Source organism: Schistocerca americana, chromosome 3 (genome assembly GCF_021461395.2).
Source record: "Schistocerca americana isolate TAMUIC-IGC-003095 chromosome 3, iqSchAmer2.1, whole genome shotgun sequence".
Taxonomy (NCBI): Eukaryota; Metazoa; Arthropoda; class Insecta; order Orthoptera; family Acrididae; genus Schistocerca; species Schistocerca americana.
In genome coordinates, this window is record NC_060121.1 from 411,265,472 (window position 1) to 411,290,513 (window position 25,042).

A 25,042-nucleotide genomic window follows, 5' to 3' on the forward strand; every position below is an offset into this window, starting at 1 on the left:
AGAAATATCAAATAGCATTACCAGTGAGGAATATCAGACTCTCGTGAGACCTCTTAAAAGGCTGACCACCGTGGTATTACGGTTACATGCTTGGAACACCATAGAATTACTGTGACATGCTTAGAACACAATCTGCAATGGCATCTGTGCAGAAAGCCTCCACCAATGGGGAATGGCTTCATCTTCTCAGTGTGAGTGTGGCAATGAATGTCAGACCATCAAACACATTGCAACAAGCTGTAGCTAATGAGCTTACCTGGAAATCTAGAAGACTACTTTGATGTGACAGAGGCAGCCCTTGAATGGATTGAAAAGTTAGATTTTAATCTGTAGTTTTATATTTTAGTTCTATTTATTCTGTAAAATTATTCATTTCATGTGTACTGAGCTGTGAGCTGACAGTCATCGGATACCTCCTATTATTGTTGGACCTCCTTTTGCGTGGTGTGTGCAGCAACTTGATATGGACTCAACATGTTGTTGAAGTCCCCTGCAAAAATACTGAGCCATGCTGCCTCCATAGCTGCCTATAATTGGAAAAGTGTTGTAGGTGCAGGATTTTGTGCACAAAGTGACCTCTTGATGTGTCCCATAAATGGTTGATGGGATTCATGTCGAGTGATCTGGGTGGCCAGGTCATTCATCGAATTGTCCACAATGTTCTTCAAATCAGTCATGAACAATTGTGGGCCGGCGACATGGTGCATTGTCATCCATAAAAATTCCATCATTGTTTGGGAACATGAAGTTCAAGAATGGTTGCAGATGGTTTCCAAGTAGCTGAACATAATCATTTCCAGTCAGTGATTGATTCAGTTAGACCAGAGATCCCAGTCAGCGCACATCATTATGGAACCATCACCAGCTTGCACAATGCCTTGTTGACAGTTTGTGACCAGGGCTTCATGGGGTCTGTACCACACTCAAATTCTACCATCAGCTCTTACCAACTGAAATCAGTACTAGGTTCCAGCTGTCAACTGATATACTACTACAGCGTGACAAGTTAAGTGTTCATCTTTTTCTGTGTTTTCATACTAGTATATTTATTAAGGTTCGTGCATGTTTTTATGTTTAAGAGGTTAACCTCGTGTTTTTGTAAGTGTAAAAATTCATTCAGTCTGTCGCACAGTAGTTCATCACTGAACAGACAGCTACGTAGCTAGAATTCTGACTGGTTTTATAGTTTAATACTTTTTTTAGTCTTGCTAGGATGACTAGGATGTGTGTGAATGCAGACGGAGCTGGCCGCAGTTCACAAACAACTGAATGACCTTTTGGCAACAGTCAGTCATGTTCAGGCTGCTGCTGCCTCCTGGAGTAAGTGGTGGTGGAGTGTGTAGTGTGTTGCATGGGACACTTCAGGTGTCACTTGTTTTGCCCACAGGCTCTGCTTCTGAGGCACCTCCCGAGGCACCTTCTGGTGCACCCAACGTGGTGGATCTGCCCTCACCTCAGGGTGAGTGGTAGGTGGTAATGTATTCGCTCTGCTTGAGGCGGAGGACCAATGTGGAGACTCGCCGCCAGGTCTCGCATATTCACCCTGTGAATGGACAGGTGGCCCGCTCCTTCAGCAGGATCCAAGCAGGCACATGTGGGGAGGAGTTTGCTAGTTATTGAGAGCTCCAATGTTAGGCGTGTTATGGAGCCCCTTAAGCAGATAGCATTTAGGGCTGGAAAAAAGCCAATGTGCACTTGGTATGTCTGCTGGGGGCCCTTTCCAAGATGTGGAGGTGGCAGCCTGCAGCTATCGAGTGTGCAGGGTGTAGTCATCTGCAAGTTATGGCTCACGTCAACGCCGACACCTGTCACTTGGGTTCTGAGGCAGAGATGGTGAGGACTGCTGGCCTCACGTGTCGGATGCAAGCAGAGCTTGCAATTTGCAACTTTGTTCCCAGAGGTGTTCGGGGTCCTTTGGTTTGGAGCTGAGTGGAGGGTGTCAACAAAAGGCTTCATAAACCCTGTGACAGTCTCGGCTGCGGATTGCCAGACCTTATTATGTGGGAATTTGCAGGAATGTGGAGACTCCCCTTGATAGGTCAGGGGTGCACCACACCAAGGAAGCAGTTACTCGGGTAGCAGAGTGCTTGTGGAGTGCACATTGAGGGTTTTTTAGGCTAGACAGTAGTTTGAGGTGCTTTCATGAACACTCGCCAGTCGATATGTAGCAAGGGATGTCAAACGGCATTCAGGATAAAGACACTTTGTTATAATTTTATCAGTAAACTGTCAAAATATTCGTAATAAATTTCCCGAATTTACTGCCCCCTGAGGAAAGTTATCGCACTCAAATTATTCTTGGAACCGATAGCTGGCTGAAACCCAAAATGGAATGCTCTGAAATATTTAGTGAGTCATGGAACATATATTGGAAAGACAGGTTAGAGACCATAGGAGGGGGAGTGGGGAAGTGTTCATTGCAGTTGACAGAAACATTCTCTCTAATGAGGTCGAAGTTGAGTGTGACAGTGAAGTTATATGGTCATGCAGGTGAAACCATGTTAATTGTTGGATGTTTTTATGGCCACCCGATTGTGCTGTGACAGTTCTAAATTCATTCAAGAAACTCTAGGGTCAATAACGCATAAATTCCCAGATCATGCAATCAGTACAGACTGGAATGTCTGTCGATTTATTGTGAGGGTACAGACACTCATGCGAAATACTTTTGAATGCTGTCTTGAGCAGCTAGCTTGGCAGCACACACTCAATGTAACTTAGACCTTGTAGCTACAAATAGGCCGGACCTTATCAACAAAGTCAGTATAGTAAAGGGAATTAGCGATCATAAGTCATTATAACAACTATGATTATGAAAGTTAATAAAGCAGTGAAGGAGGATAGGAGTGTGTTTCTGCTAGATAGAGCATATACAGTTATTAGTATCATACAGTTATTAGTATCTCACTTAGACAGTGAATTTGCATCACTTGGCTCCTATAAGGTGGATATAGAGGAAATATGGGCAAAGCTTAAGCAGATTGTAAATTGTGATCTGGAGAGTTATGTGCCTAGTAGGTGGATAAAGAATAGAAAAGACCCACTGTAGTTTAATAACGAAATTCGGCGAATGCTGAGGAAGCAGAAGCTGTTGCACTCTAAATCAAAAGGGGACGCACAAATGACGATGAGAGAAGTGTAGTATAGATTTGTGCATCTATGAAAAGCTCTATGCACAAAACATACAACTACTACCACTGTCGCACCTTAGCAAAAGATCTAGCAGAGAACTCGAGGAAATCCTGGCCTTAGGTAAAAACGTTAAGTGGGTCTAAGGCTTCTATTCAGTCCCTTGTTGGGCAGTCTAATGTGGCAGTTGAAGATGGCAAAACGAAAGCCAAAGTTTTAAATTTTGCATTCAAGAAATCGTTCATACAGGAAAATCATACAAACATATCGTTATTTGAACACCGGACAGACTCCTGATGGATGACTTAAGCACCCCTAGTGTAGCGAAACAACTGAAAGATTTGAAAGTAAATAAATCACCAGGTCCAGATGGAATCCCAGTTCGATTTTACAAAGAGTACTCTAAAGCAGTGGCCCCTTATCTAGCTTCCATTTATCATGAGTCTCTCACCGAGCACAAAGTCTCAAGTGACTGGAAAAAGGCGCAGTTAATTCCAGTTAATAAGAAGGGTAAAAATATGGACCAATATCTCTAACTTCTGTATGCAGCAGAATCATTGAACATATTCTCAGTTCAGATATAATAAATTTTCTTGAGACTGAGAAGCTTATGTCCATGAGTCAGCATGGTTTTATAAAGCATCACTTATGAAAAACTCAGCTTGCACTGTTTTCACATGATATGCTGCAAACTACGGACGAAGGGCAACAGGCTAGATTCCGTATTTCTAGATTTCCGTAAAGCATTTGACACAGCGCCCCACTGCAGCAGTCAACAAAGGTACAAGCATATGGAATAAGTTGACAGATGTGAGGGGATCAAAAACTTCTTAAATAATAGAACCCAGTATATTGTCCTTGATGGCGAGTGTTCGTCAGAGACAAGGGTATCAACAGAAGTGCCCCAGGCAAGTGTGACTACTGTTGTTCTCCACATACGTAAATGATTTGGTGGATAGGGTGGGCAGCAATCTGCAGTTGTTTGCTGATTATGCCATGGTGTTCCGTAAGGTGTCGAAGTTGAGTGACTGTAGGAAGATACGAGATGATTTAGACAAAATTTACAGTTGGTGTGCTGAACTGCGGGTAGCCCTACATGTGAAGAAATGTAAGTTAATGAGGATGAGGATGAGAAGGAAGAACAAACCTATAATGTTCGGATTCAGTATTACTACTGTCCTGCTTGACACAGTAAAGTCATTTAAATATCTGGGTGTAACATTGCAAAGCAGTAAGAGATGGAACAAGCGTTTGAGACCTGTGGTAGGGAAGGTGAATGGTTGACTTCAGTTTATTGGGAGAATTTTAGGAAAGGGTGGTAAAGGAAACAGCATATAGGATGCTGGTGTGACCTATTCTTGAGTACTGCTTGAGTGTTTGGGATCCATACCAGAATAGATTGAAGGAAGAAATTGAAGCAATCCAGAGGCATGCTGCTAGATTTGTCACTGGTAGGTTTGAACAACACATAAGTGTAACGGACATGCTTCCAGAACTCAAATAGGAATCCCTGGAGGGAAAGCGACGTTCTTTTTGAGAAAATATATTAAGAAAATTTAGAGAACCATCGTTTGAAACTGACTGCCGCCAACACACATTGTGCGTAAGGGCCAGCAAGAAAAGATACGAGAAATTAGGGCTCATATGGAGACACATAGACAGTTGTTTTTCCCTCGCTCTATTTGTGAGTGGAACAGGAAAGGAAATGACTAGTAGTGGTACAGGTTACCTTCAGCCACGCATCGTACAGTGGCTTGCGGAGTGTCAGTGTAAATGTAGATGTAGATTTAGATCTGACCAGGTCATGGTTTTCCAGTTGTCTAGGGTCCAACTGATATGGTCACGACTGCAGGAGAGGTGCTACAGGTGTGGTCTTGCTGTTAGCAAAGGCAGTCTTGTCGGTTGTCGGCTGCCATAGCCCATTAACTCCAAATTTTGGTGCAGTGTCCTAACAGATATGTTTGTCATATGTCCCCACATTGATTTTTATGGTTATTTCATGCAATATTGCTTGCCTGTTAGCACTGACAATTCTACGCAAACACTGATGCTCTCGGTCATTAATTGAAGGCCATTGGCCACTGTGATGTCAGTGGTGAGAGGTAATGCCTGTAAGTTCATATTCTCCGCACACTCTTGACATTGTGAATCTCAGAATATTGACTTTCCTAGCAATTTCTGACATGGTGTGTCTCCAACTACCATTCCACATTCAAAATCTGTTAATTCTAGTTGCGCAGCCAAATGTGTTGGAAACCTTTTCACATGAACCACCTGGGCAAGGTGGAAACTCCACCAATGCAGTGCTCTTTTATACCTTGTGAACGCAATACTACTGCCATTTGCATATGTGCAAGTCAGTATCCCATTACTTTTGTCAATCAGTGTCAAGTCAGTATCCCATTACTTTTGTCAATCAGTGTGTATTAGTTGCACCTCAGTTCGAATTGCCATATGCTAAATAAATAATTCTGTTCCTCTTCTACCACTGCTGTCACGTTGACTGTTGCCAGTGCCTTCACTAAATGTATCTGCCTATAGTTTGTCTTTGTTGTTTTACTGTCCATGAATGAATATCAACTATTTTTTTTCCACTGCTATAGCTACTACTGATTCCAGTATTCATGTCACAGTTATTGTTAAATGTTTGATTTCATTGTGCTGTATGTAAGACCTGTCATAACACATGTGTTATAATGAATGTATTATGAAATATGTAGAATGTGTGCTTGGGTGGGAAAAAAGGCCCAGTGTTCCAAAATTTGACATGGGTAAAAAAAAAAAAAATAAAACTACTGGAATCACAATGCAGACATCAGAATGCAGGAATATTTTACTCAGGAGAATGCCCCGCCATCCTCATTGAATTGCATGTTCTTTGGAAATGCAATGGCTGCAGTTTCCCCTTGCTTTTAGCTGTTCATAGTACTTACATAGCAAGGTCATGTTGGCTTATATGTCTTTGAGGGTATGGACAGTGTAAATAATACACACAAGCTAAACATATCATGTTTTTGTGTGATCTAGACGTAAAAACCGCAAAATAGAGGAAAATGCAGAATCAAGAAAAATGTTAAAACCCCCAAAGTACAAGCAAAAACATATGTAATTGGAATATACAATTACAAATCACAATCCTCACCAGTACACTGTATGAAATATGTATGTTGTTGTTGTTGTGGTCTTCAGTCCTGAGACTGGTTTCATGCAGCTCTCCATGCTACTCTATACTGTGCAAGCTGCTTCATCTCCCAGTACGTACTGCAACCAACATCCTTCTGAATCTGCTTAGTGTATTCATCTCTTGGTCTCCCTCTATGATTTTTACCCTCCACTCTGCCCTCCAATACTAAATTGGTGATACCTTGATGCCTCGGAACATGTCCCACCAACCGATCCCTTCTTCTAGTCAAGTTGTGCCACAAACTCCTCTTCTCCCCAATTCTATTCAATACCTCCTCATTAGTTATGTGATCTACCCATCTAATCTTCAGCATTCTTCTGTAGCACCACATTTCGAAAGCTTCTATTCTCTTCTTGTCCAAACTATTTATCGTCCATGTTTCACTTCTGTACATGGCTACACTCCATACAAATACTTTCAGAAACGACTTCCTGACACTTAAATCTATACTCAATGTTAACAAATTTCTCTTCTTCAGAAACGCTTTCCTTGCCATTGCCAGTCTACATTTTATATCCTCTCTACTTCGACCATCATCAGTTATTTTGCTCCCCAAATAGCAAAACTCCTTTACTACTTTAAGTGTCTCATTTCTTAATCTAATTCCCTCAGCATCACCCGACTTAATTTGACTACATTCTATGATCCTCGTTTTGCTTTTGTTGATGTTCATCTTATATCCTCCTTTCAAGACACTTTCCATTCCGTTCAACTGCTCTTCCAAGTCCTTTGCTGTTTCTGACAGAATTACTATGTCATCGGCGAACCTCAAAGTTTTTATTTCTTCTCCATTGATTTTAATACCTACTCCGAATTTTTCTTTTGTTTCTTTTACTGCTTGCTCAATATACAGATTGAACAACATCGGGGAGAGGTACAACCCTGTCTCACTCCCTTCCCAACCACTGCTTCCCTTTCATACCCCTCGACTCTTATAACTGCCATCTGGTTTCTGTACAAATTGTAAATAGCCTTTTGCTCCCTGTATTTTACACCTGCCACCTGTATAAGTAAAGGAAATTAAATGTACAATACAATGTTTTTGCAGTAATTTGTGGTAATGAATTTCATCAGTTCTGAGAAAATCACATAGTGTAACAGCAACTAAAAACTCAATAAAAAATTGAAATTTTTATCTGTGTACAAGATAATTGAGCTGTTTTCCGACATGCTACCACCACAAATTATATGTCAAAACACGCATTTTTGAGGTATCTTTCCTTTGTGTCCACCCAGAAAAAAACAAAAATTGATGAACATAGTGAATTAAATCAAAAACTGAAATATGGTGAAAGGTGTCTGAAACTAACATGTGGGTGTTTGTGTGTTTCTCTCTGTAGCCAATGGCAGTTTACTTTGGTTGAGTAGACTTCAAGCCATGTACACACGAAGCTTGAAACATGTTTCCAGCTATTTGATGTGTACACCATTTGGAAACATCTTTTGAAACATGGAAACATGTGCCCATAGCAGGGTCCTTACAGATAAAAGAAAACATTTCAGGCCAGCTACTGCATGTCACTGCTGCATGGCACAGGTGTATGTTTATATGTTACATTGTGTTGTCTGTCGTAGAGAGTTATTAGGTGTTTTTGTTTTCTCTTGCTGTATTAAGTTTTACAACAACAAAAAGCAGTAAAATAACACACACTGCAGAAAACTGCTGCTGCATTTAGTAGAATATGGAGAAAGACGGCATAGAAAAGAAAATAAGGTAGTATGTCATAGTTTGCTTCGAAATGTGAAATAAATACTCGAGGTTCCAGAATGAATCTCATTTTTACAGAAAAATGAGACTAACATCATGTCTGGGCTGTAATTGCTTTCCTGAAATTTTGATCTTTTTCTAAAGAAACAGTGACACCATATTTGCCAAAAGTTCAAAATTATTAGATTATATCCAAGTGAAATTATGGAAACTAGAGCTGTCTTCTATATTCAGTTTTTCCCACCAGTTTTTCTATAGTATGTCTTTGCTCACCAAAGATGATGACTATATGCAAACTAACAAATCGTTTCCATACAACTACTAATCCGATTTTATCAACCATTACCAACTACTATACAAACTCTCCATCAAAATAATATCATAGTTTTAAAACCACGCAATTACAAAATTCTTTGACTAGCGCAACCTTATTGTGTAAAACTACAAAACACTGAGAGATGGTTATGGCCTTCAGGTCACAAGTCACCATGAACAAAAAATACGACGATGAAATCTTTGATTTTGTTTGCGTGATCCTTTGAGTACTAACAATACAGCAGCACGTAATACAGTTTCTTTGTCTCCACACGTGATATGACAGACAATATGAGAACAATATAAGAAGCAGCATTGCAGATGTTGCGAATACACTGAGAAATGTGTGCTGCCAGTGTGGACAGAAACAGACACAAGAAACAAATTTGGAAACAGATGGGAAACACTGTAGGTGTGGTGGTGTGGAAGCCACTCCACAGTACTTTTTGCAGTGGTGACATCACTAGTGGGCTTTTGACTATTGACTTTAGTGTGCACTTGTGAATGACCCCTGTGTGAACTGTGTGCACTTCGATTATTCACTTCTTTCATAGTGTGTGACAATGAGTGCAGTATACCGTTTCAAAGGAATGGTGCATTGAAAGTACCATATCACAAATACGTCACATTTATCATTAAATGTCAGTTAATACAGCATCAACAACATAAGGCTTCAAGAGATATTTATAATAAATAATGTACAATGCAAAATTCAGATGAGTAAGCTGTAACATAATGGATAATGTCATGGTTAGCTGAGTCAGAGGTTATTTGTTTGCAGCTCGTTGCATGCCAATACTTTTCAACTTAGTGTTGTTATCACGTTCATTATGATTGTAATACAATATGTTCTGCAATAGTCAATGTTATTAAACATTTTTATCTTGTCAGAGAAGGAAGGATGAAATAAATATTTGCCTGTTTATTTCCAGATGTCTGGTGATTTCCGAGTGAGTGATTACGCAGAAACCTAACAGGACAGTTTACATTCTTGAGAGTGAAACGAGCAGCAATAAAATTCATATGGTTTTGTGTCACAAATACTTCGCTGTTTATTTCCAAATATGTGGTGATTATATGTAAATACAAAAAACTGCAACCAGTCACTTTTTTCTGAAAAGTTATTTATTATTCCATGACCCAGTTTTCAATCATTTTTAGGTATTTACATTCAATTAACAGTCACAGGTTCCAAAATATCTGTAATGGATAAGCTTAATATGTGGCAATTTCCTAGTGTGTGGTCAGGCAGGAACCTAAGAGGACAGCTTAAATTGGTGCATGTGAAATGATAAGCAATAAAATTCTCATTCTTCTTTGTCATAAATATTTCACACTTTGCGCAACCACAAACATATTACCCAAAGAGTTCTTGCTACAACTGAGATTCTACGGCCACTAACACATCCATTAACATCAACTTCACGCTATAGCAGTCGAAAAATTGATAGCTTCATTCCTGGTTGCTTTCACAGTGCCACCACATCACAATTACCAGTTTCTGCAAAAAAGTAGTGCGAAATGTAGTCGAACCATCACCGTTGCATGGTGAAGCTAAATGTTGCAAGTTGTGTTGGTAACACCGATCGTGGATTCCTCCAGCATTTTCTCTCTCACATCTCCCATTTTCACAGTGGCCTGAAATATTCCCTTAACTCGGCTATCAGCCCTGGTGCAAACGATTTTTTTTCCCTACTTGTAACTTGTTCAGTCACATCAAATGCCAATAGCAAGAAAACGGGACAAACTCAAGCGAAATGTTGAGTAACAACGTAGAATCAAGTAAACTTTACTAGAAAGAAATGTGAAAACAGGGAATTTTTAGCATTGAATTTAACTGCTTTTTCACAGGGACTACGAATTTATGGTGCAGTTTCCAAAAAATGTAAAATCGGAGAATGTAAAATCGAAATTCCACTGCTACTTGCTACATGAATGCAATGGTATACCATTTTAGAAAAAAAACTACTTCTAATAAAGACATGTGAATATAGCTAGATTTTTACCCCAAACTGAGTATATTGAGACATTTTCAGCTTTTCTTGTCATTTTGTTGCTGGATGTATTACAGAATTTCTTTCTCGGAGCTAATCAGAAAATTAACAATAATGACATGGAAGGCTTGGTTCTTAAGTGGGTTAAATTTTTTGCAGTAAAGGTTTTTGTGGCTCTACCCCAAGGGAATGGATTACAGAACCATTACTGTTCATCATATGTTGTCTTCGGTCCCCAGACAGCTCTGATGTAGCTCTCCACACAAGCCTACCCTGCGCAAGTTACTTCATATTTGAGCAGCTACTGCAACCTGTAGCGATTATCCGTTTGATCCTTCTTACTGTATTCGTGATTAGATCAGACTTCCCCTCCCCCTCTCACATACACCCACACACACTCGCTTCTGTCCATTATGACATTAACTATTCCTTGATTGATTAGGATGTGTCATATAAACCAATCCATTATTTTAGTCAAGTTGTCATAAATTTCTTTTCTCTCAAATTTTACTCATTACTGCCTCATTAAGTTTTGATCAACCCATCTAATTTGAAGCAGTCTTCTGTAGCACAGTGTTTCAAAAGCATTTATTCTCTTCTTTTCTGACGTGCTTATTATCAATGTTTCACTTCTGTACAAGGCTCTACTCCATGCCAATATTGTCAGAAAATACCTCCTGACAAATTAATATTGGGTGTTAACAAATTCCTCTTTTTCAGAAATACTTTTATTTTTGTTGCCAATTTGCAGTTTGTGGCCCCTCTACTTCAGCCACAATCAATTGCTTTGCTTGTCGAATAGTAAAAGTTATCTGCTATTCCCTAATATAATTCCCTCAGCATTAACTTGTTGAATTAATTTACATTCTGTTACTCTTATTTTACTTACAATCTACTTCCAAGACTCTAGCCATTCCATTCAGTTGCAGTTCCAAGTCTTTTGCCGTCTGATGGAATTAAAATATCATCAGCAGATCTCAGAGTTGCTATTTTTTCTCTCTGAATCTTAATTCCTTTTCCAAATTTCTCTTTACTGCCTGCTCAATGTAAAAATTGTTTTACGTTGGTTATAGCCACAATCCTCTCCCACTTCCTTCTCAATTCATTGCTTCCTTAACATGTCCTTCAACTCTTATAATTGCAGTTTTCACTTCCTGCGTTTTATCCTTGCAACCTTCAAAATTTCAGAAAGTGTAGTCCAGTCAGTAACTTTCTTCAAATTTGCAAATGCTATAGATGTAGTCTTGCCTTTCTTCAGTGTATTATCTAAGATGAGTCTTTGGGTAGTATTGCCTGATGTGTTTCCACATATCTCCAGATTGCAAACACTTGCACCCCTCCTCTCCGTCCCTCCCCTCCCCCCCATGAGACATTCCTACCCCTATCAATTTTGGAGAGTGGTACAGGTACATTAATATGAAAATGATTTTAGTTGAAAGAGCATGTAATACCGTAGTCTTGTACATAAAAAATGCATCTTGTCCCAGTGCAGAAACTAGGTAGTAGATTTAACTGTTGCTTACAGCCTTTGATAGTGAAAAGTGATTTCTTTAAAGGGTTAGGCACACAGTCATATAAACTTGATTGTTGGAAGTGAAAATGAGATATGACATGCAGATTTTTGGGGCAGTAACTCATCATATTTCACCAAAATGAAGCTGCATTGCTCATAATTAAATGATGCCTTTGTTCCAGCCAAGTTGTAATAGTGTTTCTTTACACAGATAATTGGAAAAAAATGTGATGCGATGATGAAGTTTGTCCAGAAACTCACAGATTTCTCCCTTATTTTTCAGTTTGAAGGGAGATGCTCAGCACACATTCAAAGGTGACAGAACAAAAGAAGAAATAGTCAATTTTGCAGTTAGACTCTCAGGTCCACCAGTCCAACAGCTGACAAAACTGGAGAGCTTGGAAACAGTGCAGCTGACAAAACCATTATTTTTCCTTTATATTGGAGAAATGATTGGAAACTTGTGGGTGAGTTGCTTCGATTTTTGATTTCTGTTGCAACTCTAACTTGTTGTGATGAGTAGTTAAAGCTATTCACGCATAACATCATACATTTTGCACAGTGATTGGCCTGAAAAATGTGTGTTCATCAGTGTTTTAATTTATCTTGAAGTCTACTTGATTACAGACATTTATATTGCTTCAGAATTTAATCCTTTTGATTCTTCTTGCATGGTTCAACATATCTGGAATTCGTGCCTTATTCAAGCATATTTGGAAATCAGGATTACCTTACAGAGCTCTTCAGATGGATAACATGATGGTTCCTTCAAAAAGTGTGTGGCAGATTCCTTGTCCAGTCCTAGTCCAGTCTGTTCCGTTATCAGCAGCATTGTCATAATAATTACTATGCAAACTACAGGAGTAGAAAGAATACATGTGATCAAAATAAATTTTTATCGTAGATTAGTTACACAAACAAAAATGATTAAGATTACAGAACTATATATAATTTCTTTCTTTAAGAATTTAATGTGGTGTGAAACTTACACATATGTCAGTCAGGCTTGAAATGTCATAGTGTAAAATCAAAGAGGACCTGAATATGTCCCTGAGTAATCTCTCTATAGCCAGTCAGTCATCAGTAGTAATTACTATTACCAACCAACCAAACCCCAGACATGTTTGATGAGTGATATGCCAAGCAATCATAGGCCAGGAAAACAGTGGTACCCATCATCAATGTAGACTTTCCCTTTTTCTTCAATTAAAATTTCCCAGCTGACAAGCTGTGGTCAGTACATAAAACTATTTCTTTGTGTTTTGTCTCCAACTGTGGTGGAGAACTTGCTGTTTTGTATCCTAACATGTCTCTTGCAGTTGGAGATGGAAAATCATAGAATAGTTTTATGTATCGACAGCGGTCTCTCAGCTTGGAAGTTTCAGCTGAAGTTGTACCCATCTTTCTTCACAGAAAGCTAGTACACTCCTTACTGCATACAGATGTGTGTTGTTCTGCTGACACAATTGCAGCATGTTGAACTTCCAAGAGAAGTGTTTTACTCTGCCATAAAAACTCATTGGTGTATTTATCACTGCTCAGCATTCACTGGATATGCTATGCTGAGATTGCCATGCTGCATCAAATGATGCAGCAAGCCCATCATACTTGATGATTTCTGCCTGCTATGATGATAACTAAAGCTGGCTTCCAGATTGTGGTCACTAACAGTTTTGAGGCTGTGATAATAGGGCCAATTTGAAGTAGGACTTGTTCAGGAACATTACATTTTGTCAATCAGCATGTCAGCCATGATGCTTATGTGCCCATTGTGGTCTGTGATGGTGTTGGTTTCTGGACAATTGAAACAAACATAATAGCATAGGTGCCACCACTGCAGCACTAGACAAAGAACACTGAGACATTGATACTAATAGGTCCACACCTTTCAATGAAGTTTCAGGATTGCAGTCGAATCATGTTGACTTCTGGTCTCACTATTTCGGCTGGCAACCATCCAGCCATCTTCTGCTGAGTGTCTACTACTGGAGACTGCTAGTTCAGGTGTCAGCTTTATAGCAAAAATTGGCATGGAAATGCACGCGTATTGATGGCTGTCATAGGAGAGTCCGTATCAAAATCTGTGTCCTCTGCAAATACTGCTCCATATGTGGCATGCAGGTGCAACCATAAAGGTGAAACTACATGTCCACCTCCTATCAGAAGGCGCAGTCATGTCGCTAGAAACAAACATCAGATGTCACCAGACATGTCATTACTAATAAAATGTTTTCTCTTAGAAGAAATTAAAGAGATCACAGGGTTCCAAGCCTTATCCAGTTGAAAGCCACCATCATGATTCATAAGATTTTATGCCGGACGTATTTCCACAGATTCTTTAATTACTGAATCCCAAAAGCATCTCATTGGGGTCAAGATTTTTGTGGCAGAATAATCCGTAGTGTCCTGTGGTAATACAATGCTCCGCTAGGCCAACTGGGTGGGTTGTGAAAGGCAAGTGTGGTGTTCATGTTCAACACACCATTTGTGTACTGTGCATATTGTCTGACCTATGTACACTTTGCCACACAGGCACGGAATTCTGTAAATACCGGTCTTCTGCAGATTCCAGATCGTACTTTACCGAACTGAGGAGGACACCGATCTTCACCAGTGGCTGGAAGATTACTTAAACTTGATGTTTCCTTACAATCCTACCTACTTTAGATGAAAGGTTGGCAGCATTTGGAAGGGACACTCTGGACTTAAAGAGCTTATCTTCATGTTGTGGATGGGCACATTTCTTCCTCCTCAGCACTGTACTAATCTGATGTGTAGAGTAACCAATGTTCACATTAGGCAAACCTAGCACTTGTGAAGGAGAGGATCCGTTTTACTTGCCATGACTTGGTTGCCATATTGAAACGTCTGTTCCATCTGAGTATGAAGATTGCATCCAGCCTGCCATCACTTCCTGGGCACGGGTCGATGACCTGACCTGGGCAAAGTCGGACTGGGACCACGAGGGGTCTACTTCAAGACAGTTTTCAAAGTTTGCCACCATCGGCAACATTACCGCAAGAAGATAGCTTTTGACACTCCGTGGTCAATTTCACAGGTAAGGTTTTGGGCAACGTAACACTGTCTGTGCTTGGGAAAGGCTTGAACTTCACCCATACACTAAGAGTTCTGCCTCTGACTGAGTTTATTGGCGCTGCAGAGAAAGCTGTTAGACCTCTTCCTAGTGATGCTGCAGAAGAAATAAGACATGAAATTTGTTGTGCACTTAGAAAAGCTCCCCCATCAGAAGAGCAAAATTTCTGCCACGGAAGGGGCCACACCACAAAAGCTACGAGAAGATCCTCACTTGGTGATCTTACCAGCAGATAAGGGAAATGCTACTGTGCTGTTGCCATGTGAGGTTTATGAACAGAAGATTGTAACTTTCTGAGTGAACCAATGGGTCGGAAGATTGACAAAGGCCCCACAGGGAAAGTGGAAAGGAAAACATCAGCACTGCTGAATTATTCTTCTTTTCTGCAAGAATTGGCCAAAACATTAAGACCTCATAGTTCTGTACACCCAGGTTATTTGGTCTTCTGAAGATTCATAAAGAAAAGGTTCTGTACAGTCGATAGTCAGTAACATCGATGTCCCCACATATGATTTGGCGATACATCTTGCGCCTCAACTGAGACCTTTTGTGGGGAAGTGGGTGCATCATGTTTGCAACTCTGCTGACTTTGTCAATAGACTGAAGTCAATTCAACTCAGTGAAACTGATTTACTTGTGAACTTCGATGTCGTCTCACTTTTTTACTAAGGTTCCTCATATGAACTCTTTGTCACTCATTGGCAATAAGTTCATGGCCAATATAACAGCACTTTTTCCTCATGTCATTTCCTTGACCTTCTTTTTAATTAACAATAAATATTTTGAGCAGACTGATGGTGTTGCCATGGGCAATCCTCTCTCCTCTCTGGTAGCAAACTTTTTTATGGAAGGCTTTGACGAAAGGGCACGTGATTCAGCAGAACTTAAGCCAAGAGTCTTCTGGTGATATGTAGATGACACTTTTGTAGTGTGGCCCCATGGTGAACAACAACTGTCATGCTTCTTGGAGCATCTAAATTCAATCCACAAGAACGTCCTGTTTATGATGGAAATAGAGAAAGAGGGCTTCTTACCATTTTTGGATGTCTCGGTTACTAGGAGAGTGGATGGGTTATTAGGGTATAAGACCACAGATACGGCAGACATTTATTTGCAAGTGTCGATCTGTCATCAACCTTCGCAAACTATTGGCATCCTTAGAACGTTGGTGCACTGGGCTCGTGTAGTTTCTGATGGAGACAGCCTTACAAAGGAGCTGGAACATCTACAGCCAGTATTAAATGATAATGGTTTCTCTACATATCAGATTAGTAAAGTGCTAAGGAGGAGGAAATGTGACCACCTACTAGATCATGAAATAAGAAGCCATTCAAGTCCAGAGTGTTCCTTCCATATGTCGGCAACCTTTTGTTTAAAGTAGGCAGGATCCTAGGGAAACATCAAGTTAAAGTAATAATCTAGCGACTGGCGAAGATCAGTGGCCTTCTCGGTTCGCTAAAGGACGATCTGGGTCTGCAAAAGGCCGGTATTTACAAGATCCTGTGCCAGTGTGCAGCAAAGCATACATAAGTCAGACGATACACACAGTACGTGAAAGGTGCATTGAACATAAGTGCCACATTCACCTTTTGCAGCCCAGTAAGTTGGCCGTAGCGGAGCATTGTATTATCACAGGACACCCTATAGATTATTGGCCACAAAAATCTTGGCCCCTGCAAGATGCTTTGAGGATTCAGTAATTAAAGAATCTGTGGAAATATGTTTTCATACAAAATCTTATAAATGGTGACAGCAGCTTTCAACTGGATAAGGCATGGGACCAGTGATCTCTTTAATTTCTTGTGAGAGAAAACATTTTATTAGTAATGACATGTCTGGTGACATCTGATGTTTGTTTTTAGTGACGTGAGTGTGACTTCCAATAGGGGGCAGAGATGTAGTTTGACCTTTACACATGCACCTGTGCACCACACGTGGAGCAGTATTTATATAGGATGCAAGTTTTGGTAGAAAATGGCCCTGTGATGGCCGCCAATGCACATGCATTTCCACACCAATTTGTGCTATAAAGCCGATGCTGTGACCTAGCAGTCTCCAGTGGTGGACACTCACCTGAAAATGGCTGGACAGTTGCCAGCCGAAATATTGTGGCAAGAAGTCAACATGATCTGGCTCCAATCTTGAAACTTGATAGAATATTCATTACGCAAGGAAATCTTCATGACTGACAGGTCCACACCTTTTGTAGTGCTCTGTCCCACACCTTTTGTAGTGCTCTGTCCCACGCCTTTTGTAGTGCTCTGTCATGTAGCCAATAACCTAAACATAGTTGTGCAGTTTGTTACGGCTGCCAAGAGAAGATGGCAGGTAATACTGTGACACAATCAAATTGTGTATTGTCACTACAATAAAACTCTTCTATCCACTGGTTCCTTCTATAAATCATTGTCATAGCAGCATATTTTGTAAAATCTAAAAATTTATAGTATGATAAGCCCATATCCTGGAAACAAATATTTTTCACCATTCATTCTCTTGGAACCCTTCAAAATCGACAAAGTACGTAGGTGCTTGCAAGCATATTTCTACTTTCTTTATCGACGGCTTATCACAGCTTCAGCTTGAAATGGTACTGCTGATATTTTGAGTCATAGGAATAGGGTGGTGTGGGCCTCCATGTACCGCTTCTCTCAACAGTCTTAATCACTTACTGCTGATATGCACTGTTCTACAGATTCTTTGGGTTTTGGTGCATATGGTCTGTTCTTTCTTTAACATGTATATAGGAAACATTTGCCCACCAGTGGCTGCTTGCTATTGGATGCAGGGGGGTAAGTGTGCCAGACCAAGGTTGGTGACCTTTGCTCTGTGCCCGGAGCAGCCAAATGGCACACTATTCAAATGTGTGCACATATTGACACTCTGAAAACAAATCCGAAAACTCCGAACACATTGAATCTTGGTTGTGATAAGAAACCTGATCTGATAAAAGATGCACTGTGTCACTTACAGAAAATTCAGAAGCAATGAAAGCATGTAATCCAAACAAATTTTGTGTGACGATCGTTAACAGCCAAATATATGATAGGATGGACTATAGTTTTGTAAGCCATGGTGGCCATAAATGGACCAAGAACAGGAATACGCTGTTTATTATAGGTTACCAGACAGCATTTGATGGCAGTTTATGATGAAAAGCACAGCCATGTGTACATTTGAGAGTTGAGGAGTGAAACAGCTGCTCCGATGTCCACTTGTAGAGATAACAGTTTGTTCAGAACAGACACTTCAGTAAAGAATTCATTCTGAACTGCAGGCAGTGAGGAAATAGAATGAATGTCATTGTCCAATGCCAGTGTCCATTTGTTCTGAGGAAGGTGGAGGATGACAGACTGATGCAATGTAGACTTTTTTGTGACACTTTTGTGACAATGCCCACCACCTGGGACATGCAGCTGTCTCATGTTGCACAAAGCAAGCAGGACATGACAGAAGTGCTGCATGGTGTTCTTGTTGTTGCCGATGGGTTTGTCTGTTGTGGCCGGGTTTGCTTGTTTGAATGACATTGACTTCCTCTTCAGCAAGTTTGTTTCTGTGCACTGACATGGTTCACTGACAATGGCAGCACTGTCGCCCCATGCTTTGATTTCGTGGCCTGCAGCATATGAGACTTCAAAAGACTGAGCAATGTTTAAAATTTCTTCCAATGATGGATCCTCTCACTGAAGGGCTCTCTCTTATGAACTTCCTTGTCGGGTCCTATACAGACGATTGCTTCTCTAACCATGGAATCTGTGTCTGATTCTTTGGAGGTTTTAGTAATAAAGTGACTTACAGTTCAAAGCTGCAGCTCTAACACCCAAGCCCAATAAGATTGATGTGACTGCTTGCAGCACTGGTAAAATTCCACATGAATGGGAATGACTTGGGTAAATTTGTGATAAAGCGAAAACAACGAAAACAACAATCTAAACATTTCGTCTAAAGTAGTGAGGCCAGTTCCTGCTAAGGGGATAATTGACAAAACAGCTGGTACATGCAGGTGGTGGTGGTGGTGGTGGTGGCGGTGGCGGTGGCGGCGGTGGTGGTGGTGGTGGTGGTGGTGGTGGTGGAGGTGGAGGAGGATAATGGATGATGGATGAATGATGATGACGATGACGATGATGATGATGATGATGATGATGATGATGATGATAGGAGTGTAGAGGATGATGCGGGAGACCCGCACCGCTGACGAGGCAAGGTCCTAATGGAGGTGGTTTGCCATTGCCTTCCTCCGACCATAATGGAGATGAATGATGATGATGAAGGCGACACAACACCACCCAGTCATCTCGAGGTAGGGAAAATCCCTGACCCTGCTGAGAATTGAACTCGGGGACCCCGTGCGTGGGAAGAGAGAATGCTACCGCAAGACCACGACCTGCGGACTGTTGCAAGGAGTAATCTATGATAAAAACAGAGCCTTACAAGTTTCTTTGTTAGTCACCAGAAATGTAATGAAGTGCGCACGGGGCTGTTTCCGTAAGCTTCCCAATCTTCAGAAGAGTCATCAACTGGCAGAAACTGCGGTTGATGCACTAAGATGATGGAGTATGAACTATCAATGTAGTCACAAGATTTTCCGAGGTGGCCATAATAAGTTGCCACTAGTGGAGAAATGACTGAAGTACTGGATGCATGGATAACTTGCATGAAAAAACCATCACTGATGTTGAGCATATGGAAGTTCTACTCTTCACCAGTTATGTTATAACTTCAAACATAATAAAAAACACAGCATAAGAAACCACCTATTTATTAAGTCATGGTGTGACAGAATAATTGCAATAGAGTTTAGAGAACAAATAAGAGACTGCTGGCCAATATATGGTTGGATAAGAAGCATTTGCCCGACTAGGGGCCACTTGCTATAGGTGCCAGATCAAGGTCAGTGGCATCTACTGTGGGCCAGAGAACTGAATGGTGCACTACTCAAATATGTGCACATTTCGACATGCGTGGCAGAGGTGCAGTAATGAGTAGGTTATTACAATTTCGCTCCTAAGTAATTGAGTTGTTCGGTATGTTCTTTTCAGGAATGATGTGCCTTGCTGCATGTACAGGTCACCTGAAGAATGCCTTAGGTGTACAAACACAAGTGCAGTGGATTCTTCTGATTTTATTGCTGGGAGACATCTTAAGGACCTCGTTTCATCCCGTATTAAACAAACCCTGTGTGAGAATATTCCCAGCTACCTGAACTATAGACTATTCACATTTGGGATGTACCACTGTACATTGTTTGTCTAACTGTACCCAATTTTGTCTGTTATTGTGTTTCATCAGTCCCTGTGATCGACGGTTCAATCCCGCGTCCGGCCATCCTGATGTAGGTTTTCCGTGATTTCCCTAAATCGCACCAGGCAAATGCCGGGATGGCTCCTTTCAAAGGGCACGGCCGACTTCCTTCCCCGTCCTTCCCTAATCCGATGAGACCGATGACCTCGCTGTCTGGTCTCCTTCCCCAAAACAACCAACCAACCAGTCCCTGTGATGTTTTTCCTTGCTATAAGCATCCAGTGGTAGTGTTCTTATGCTCATGCTAATCTCTTGCACCATGATGAGCAGTGACCAGAGCACACGTGTGAGGCAGTGGCTTCTGTACTCTAGACACCATCCCACAGTGAATAGTATGATTGTTCATCAGTTGTCCAGCATTGAGTTGATGTGTAAATGGTGCACTGTGGTCTATTTATTTGCTATAAAATACCGTGATCATTGACAATGCCATCTGTCATCAAAACAGTTTTCTCAGCAGTTGGTGACTGTGATGGCAGTAATTTTATTTGAATCAAGATACTATGGGCACACTCTTATACAGGGGATAGGCAAAATAATGTGAACAGTGGTAGTAATGGGATGGTTGTGTTTGATAGTCAACAATGCAGGTAAGGCACATGTCGCACTGGACTGTGCATGTTCACTAAGGATTAGGCATCAGTGCAGGTCGTTTATGAGTAGTGCACACCTCATGTTTGCATTCAGAGGCCGATGTTGATGTGCAATGAAAGACCTAACAGAGTTTCAAAGAGTGCAGATTGGGGAGCCCCGAGTAGCTGGAGCATCAGTAACCAAGAGCGCCAAATTATTGAATGTTTCAAGAGCAACCATTTCAACAGTCACACAGCCTACACAAAATAAGGAATCATCATGTAAACGTAACGGTGAGCGCAAATCAAAACTGAATGACAGAGATCGTCATACACTAACTCGAATTGTGTCAAAATTACACAAAACTATGATGGCTAAAGTGACTGCAGAGCACAATAGCCATCTGCGAGATCCCATATCTATCAACACAGTTGGCCAAGAACTCCATAAAGCGAATATTAAACAATGGGAAATCCAGGATGGAATGTAACAATATTATTAAAATGAAAGTTGCCACTCACTGTAGAGGGGAGGTGCTGAGTCGCAGATAGGCACAACAAAAAGACTGTCACAAATAAGCTTTTGGCCAGCAAGGCCTTCATGAAAAATAAACACACACACACACACCTAAAGCTTATTTGCGACAGTCTCTTTGTTGTGTCTATCTGCGACTCAGCACCTCTGCTAAATGGTGAGTGACAACTTTCCTTTTCATAATATTGATAAAGCGAATATTCATGGATGAGCTGCTATACTGAAACCATTAGTAACAACAACCAGTGCAAAAAAGCATAAAACATGATGTCACTAGCATAAATTCTGGGCGGCTGATCAGTGGAAACATGTCATATGGTCCGAAAAGTCAACATCTTTGTTAACTCCAACATCAGGCCAGGTTTATGTGAGGAGAATGCCAAAAGAAGCCTACAATCCTGATTGCTTGATCCCGGTGGTTAAGCATGGAGGTGGAAGTGTGATGGCGTGGGCAGCCATATCATGGTATTCTGCCGGTCCCATCATGACTCTCAAAATGCTGTATTACAGCCAATGATTACGTGAACGTTTTAGGTGAGCAGGTGCACCCCATGATTTAGATGTTGTTCCCCAACTATCATGCCATATTTCAGAACAATAATGCAGCCAGGACAGTACAATTGTGGTATGAGGAGCATGCAACTGAGCTGCGGCATCTTCCCTGGCCAGCACTGTCTCTGGACTGGAACATTATCGAACCCTTGTAGGTAGTATTGGAGTGTGGATGCCAGAGCAGATTTCTGCCTCCCTTGTCACAACAGGAGTTAGAGGTGGTTCTGATCAAAGAGTGGCTTAACATTCCACTGGGGACTATACAATCATTATACGCCAGTATTCCAAGAAGAATTGCAGCTATATTACAGGGAAATGGGGTCCAGCCCCTTATTAATAAACCATTCCCAAGTAAGTACAGATGTTCACATTATTTTGCTTGTCTCTGTATTTAGGCACATGGAAAGCCCGACTTTGGAGATGAAATATTCCATATGTTGGGCACCATAGTCCAGCCACAGTCATTTATGCTAATGTGGTGCATGCCCAATTCGTGCTGGTGGCTAGTATAAAATCTGATGAAATCCCAGTCTCATGGCACACCAAACTATTCCATTTACCATTGTAGAAGAAGCATTGTCTGCAGTTGCTGTCTATAACTTAAGTATATTGTTATTAACTAAACATTTTAATTTTTTTTACTACAGATAGGCCATCTGCAAATCACACTTCAATTTCAGTTCTTCAACCTTCATCCTTTGTTCTTGTCTTTTTTCCATTATGCTTTCATTTGTTCATTATGTTTCTTCTTTCTTTCTTCAGACAGTTTTTAACCAGTCTTGTTGGAATCCTTCTATTTTCAATACTATTTCCTGAAAGGCTTCTGGTTTGTTTCTATCTTCTGTTTTTTATATTGTTTCTTTCTAAATCCTTTTTTATTTCACTGATCCAGCTTGTTGTGGACTTCTTAATGCACAAATATTTGAAAATCTTATTACCTAGTTAATTTACTGTCCTGCATTCAAAATAAATGTCCAAAAAACATGAGTGTTAATTTTCTAATTATGTTTGAGATATTTTCTGTATTTTGGTATATTTCAGTATGTTTTGGCATTACTTTGTAATTTTTGGTCTTCTGCTGTGTTTTGTGGTCCTAATATTTTCATTATAATTTGCATTTGTAGTACTTCATATTTGTCTAAATTATAGTTTAATGCCTTATTATTACATTTTTGGATAGGGCCTTTTTATTGTAGATGTCTTTGGTGATACCACATGCTCTCCCCATTTTATGGAAACTTTCCATTATTGCCGATTTTTCCAAAACATCTTCTTGGATTATCTCCCCTAGATATTTGAATTTTTTTTACCTTCTATTTGGTCCATATCTGGTTTTGAGAATTTTGGAAGATCCTTAACATTTGTTACAAATTTTGCTTTTTCTGCAGAAATTCTTAAGCCAGTTCTGCTGCTATTTTTTCCAAGAGATTTATTTGTGTTATTTTGAAAGGCTGTGAAATTACTCGCATAAATTTTGCTTTACAGACTGTATGTATAAGTATTTCACAGAGTAAGTTTGCCAGCTTAGACTTCACATCAAATTATCGAATCATTTTATCTATAATTTCTCTGTAAACAAAATCAAAATCCACAAACATAATTTCAGTGTCCTTTGACTTAAGTAATGTGTGCAAATAACTGACTTAAAGTTAAATATTTGTTCTGAGCATGACCTTCCCTTCCTAAAACCACTTTGATATTCACCTAAATGACCATTCTGCTTGATAAAATCTTGGAAAATGCTTTATATGCTACTGCCAGTAAAGAGATTCATCTACAGTTTTTTACATCCTGTTTATTACCTCTTTGTGGAGTGGATATACCAAGGCAATTTTCCATTCCTCTTGGATTTTTATGTTTTCCAGATTTCTTCAGAGAGTAAATTTAACTCATTTGCTATGTTTTGCAAGGGCCACTTCAAAAGTTCATCTGTAATAGACTCTTCTTGACTAGCTTTGTTCTTTTGAGGGTTTTAAGTACTTAAATTTTTTCTATATTTGATGGTAAATCTTCTTCCAAATTTTCAGTAATATCCGAGAACTCAAATTTGACTTGGTTCAGGACAGTTCAGAAGCTGACGAAAATATCTTGCTAGTATTTCAAAATTTTCAGTATTACTTAACCCAGTTTTGCCGTTCTCATTTTTGAAACAGACATTTAGTGTTTGGTATCTCTTTAATTTATTCTTAAAAGTTTGATCGAAGTCACAGGTATTATTTTTTTATGAAATTTTTGTCTGTTTCCAAAAGTTTCTCCTTTTCAGAGGCTCATTTGGTATTTGTGATTAATCTGGCTGTTTCCTTTCTTTGTTGTTTAAACTGATCATAATCTTCAATTTTCTTTGAGCATTTCCATTTTTAGCCCCTCTCCCTCCCTCCCTCTTCCCCCCCCCCCCCCCCCTCCCTCCCCCACATTATTAATCGCTTTGGATATTTCTAGCCAGTTGCCATGTTCAGCCACTTTAATTTAGTCTTTATACACTACTGACCGTTAAAATTGCTACACCACAAAGATGACATGCTACAGACGCGAAATTCAACCAACAGGAAGAAGATGCTGTGATATGCAAGTGATTAGCTTTTCAGAGCATTGGCACTGGTGGAGACACCTACAATGTGCTGACATGAGGAAAGTTTCCAACTGATTTCTCATACACAAACAGCAGTTGACCGGTGTTCCCTGGTGAAACTTAGTTGTGATGCCTTGTGTAAGGAGGAGAAATGCATACCATCACATTTCCGACTTTTGATAAAGGTCGGACTGTAGTCTATTGCGATTGCGGTTTATCGTATCGCGACATTGCTGCTCGCGTTGGTCAAGATCCAATGATTGTTAGCAGAATATGGAATCGGTGGGTTCAGGAGGGTAATACGGAACGCCGTGCTGGATCCCAACGGCCTCGTATCACAAGCAGTCAAGATGACAGGCATCTTATTCCCATGGCTGTAACGGATCGCGCAGTTACGTCTTGATCCCTGAGTCAACAGATGGGGACGTTTGCACGAACAGTTCGACGACGTTTGCAGCAGTATGGACTATCAGCTCAGAGACCATGGCTGCGGTTACCCTTGACGTTGCATCCCAGACAGGAGCGCCTGTGATGGTTTACTCAATGACGAACCTGGGTGCACAAATGGCAAAACAT

General features: G+C 40.4%; 1 protein-coding gene across 2 annotated transcripts in view; it reads left to right on the forward strand.

Annotated features, from left to right (window-relative positions):
* Window positions 1–25,042, forward strand: part of LOC124605750 (protein disulfide-isomerase TMX3) — a 185,566-nt gene that overhangs the window by 70,891 nt on the left and 89,633 nt on the right. For both annotated transcript variants that reach the window (XM_047137631.1, XM_047137632.1), the window contains one exon: window positions 12,127–12,310. In XM_047137631.1, the coding sequence (XP_046993587.1) occupies window positions 12,127–12,310 (184 nt within the window). The remainder of the gene's footprint in view (window positions 1–12,126; window positions 12,311–25,042) is intronic.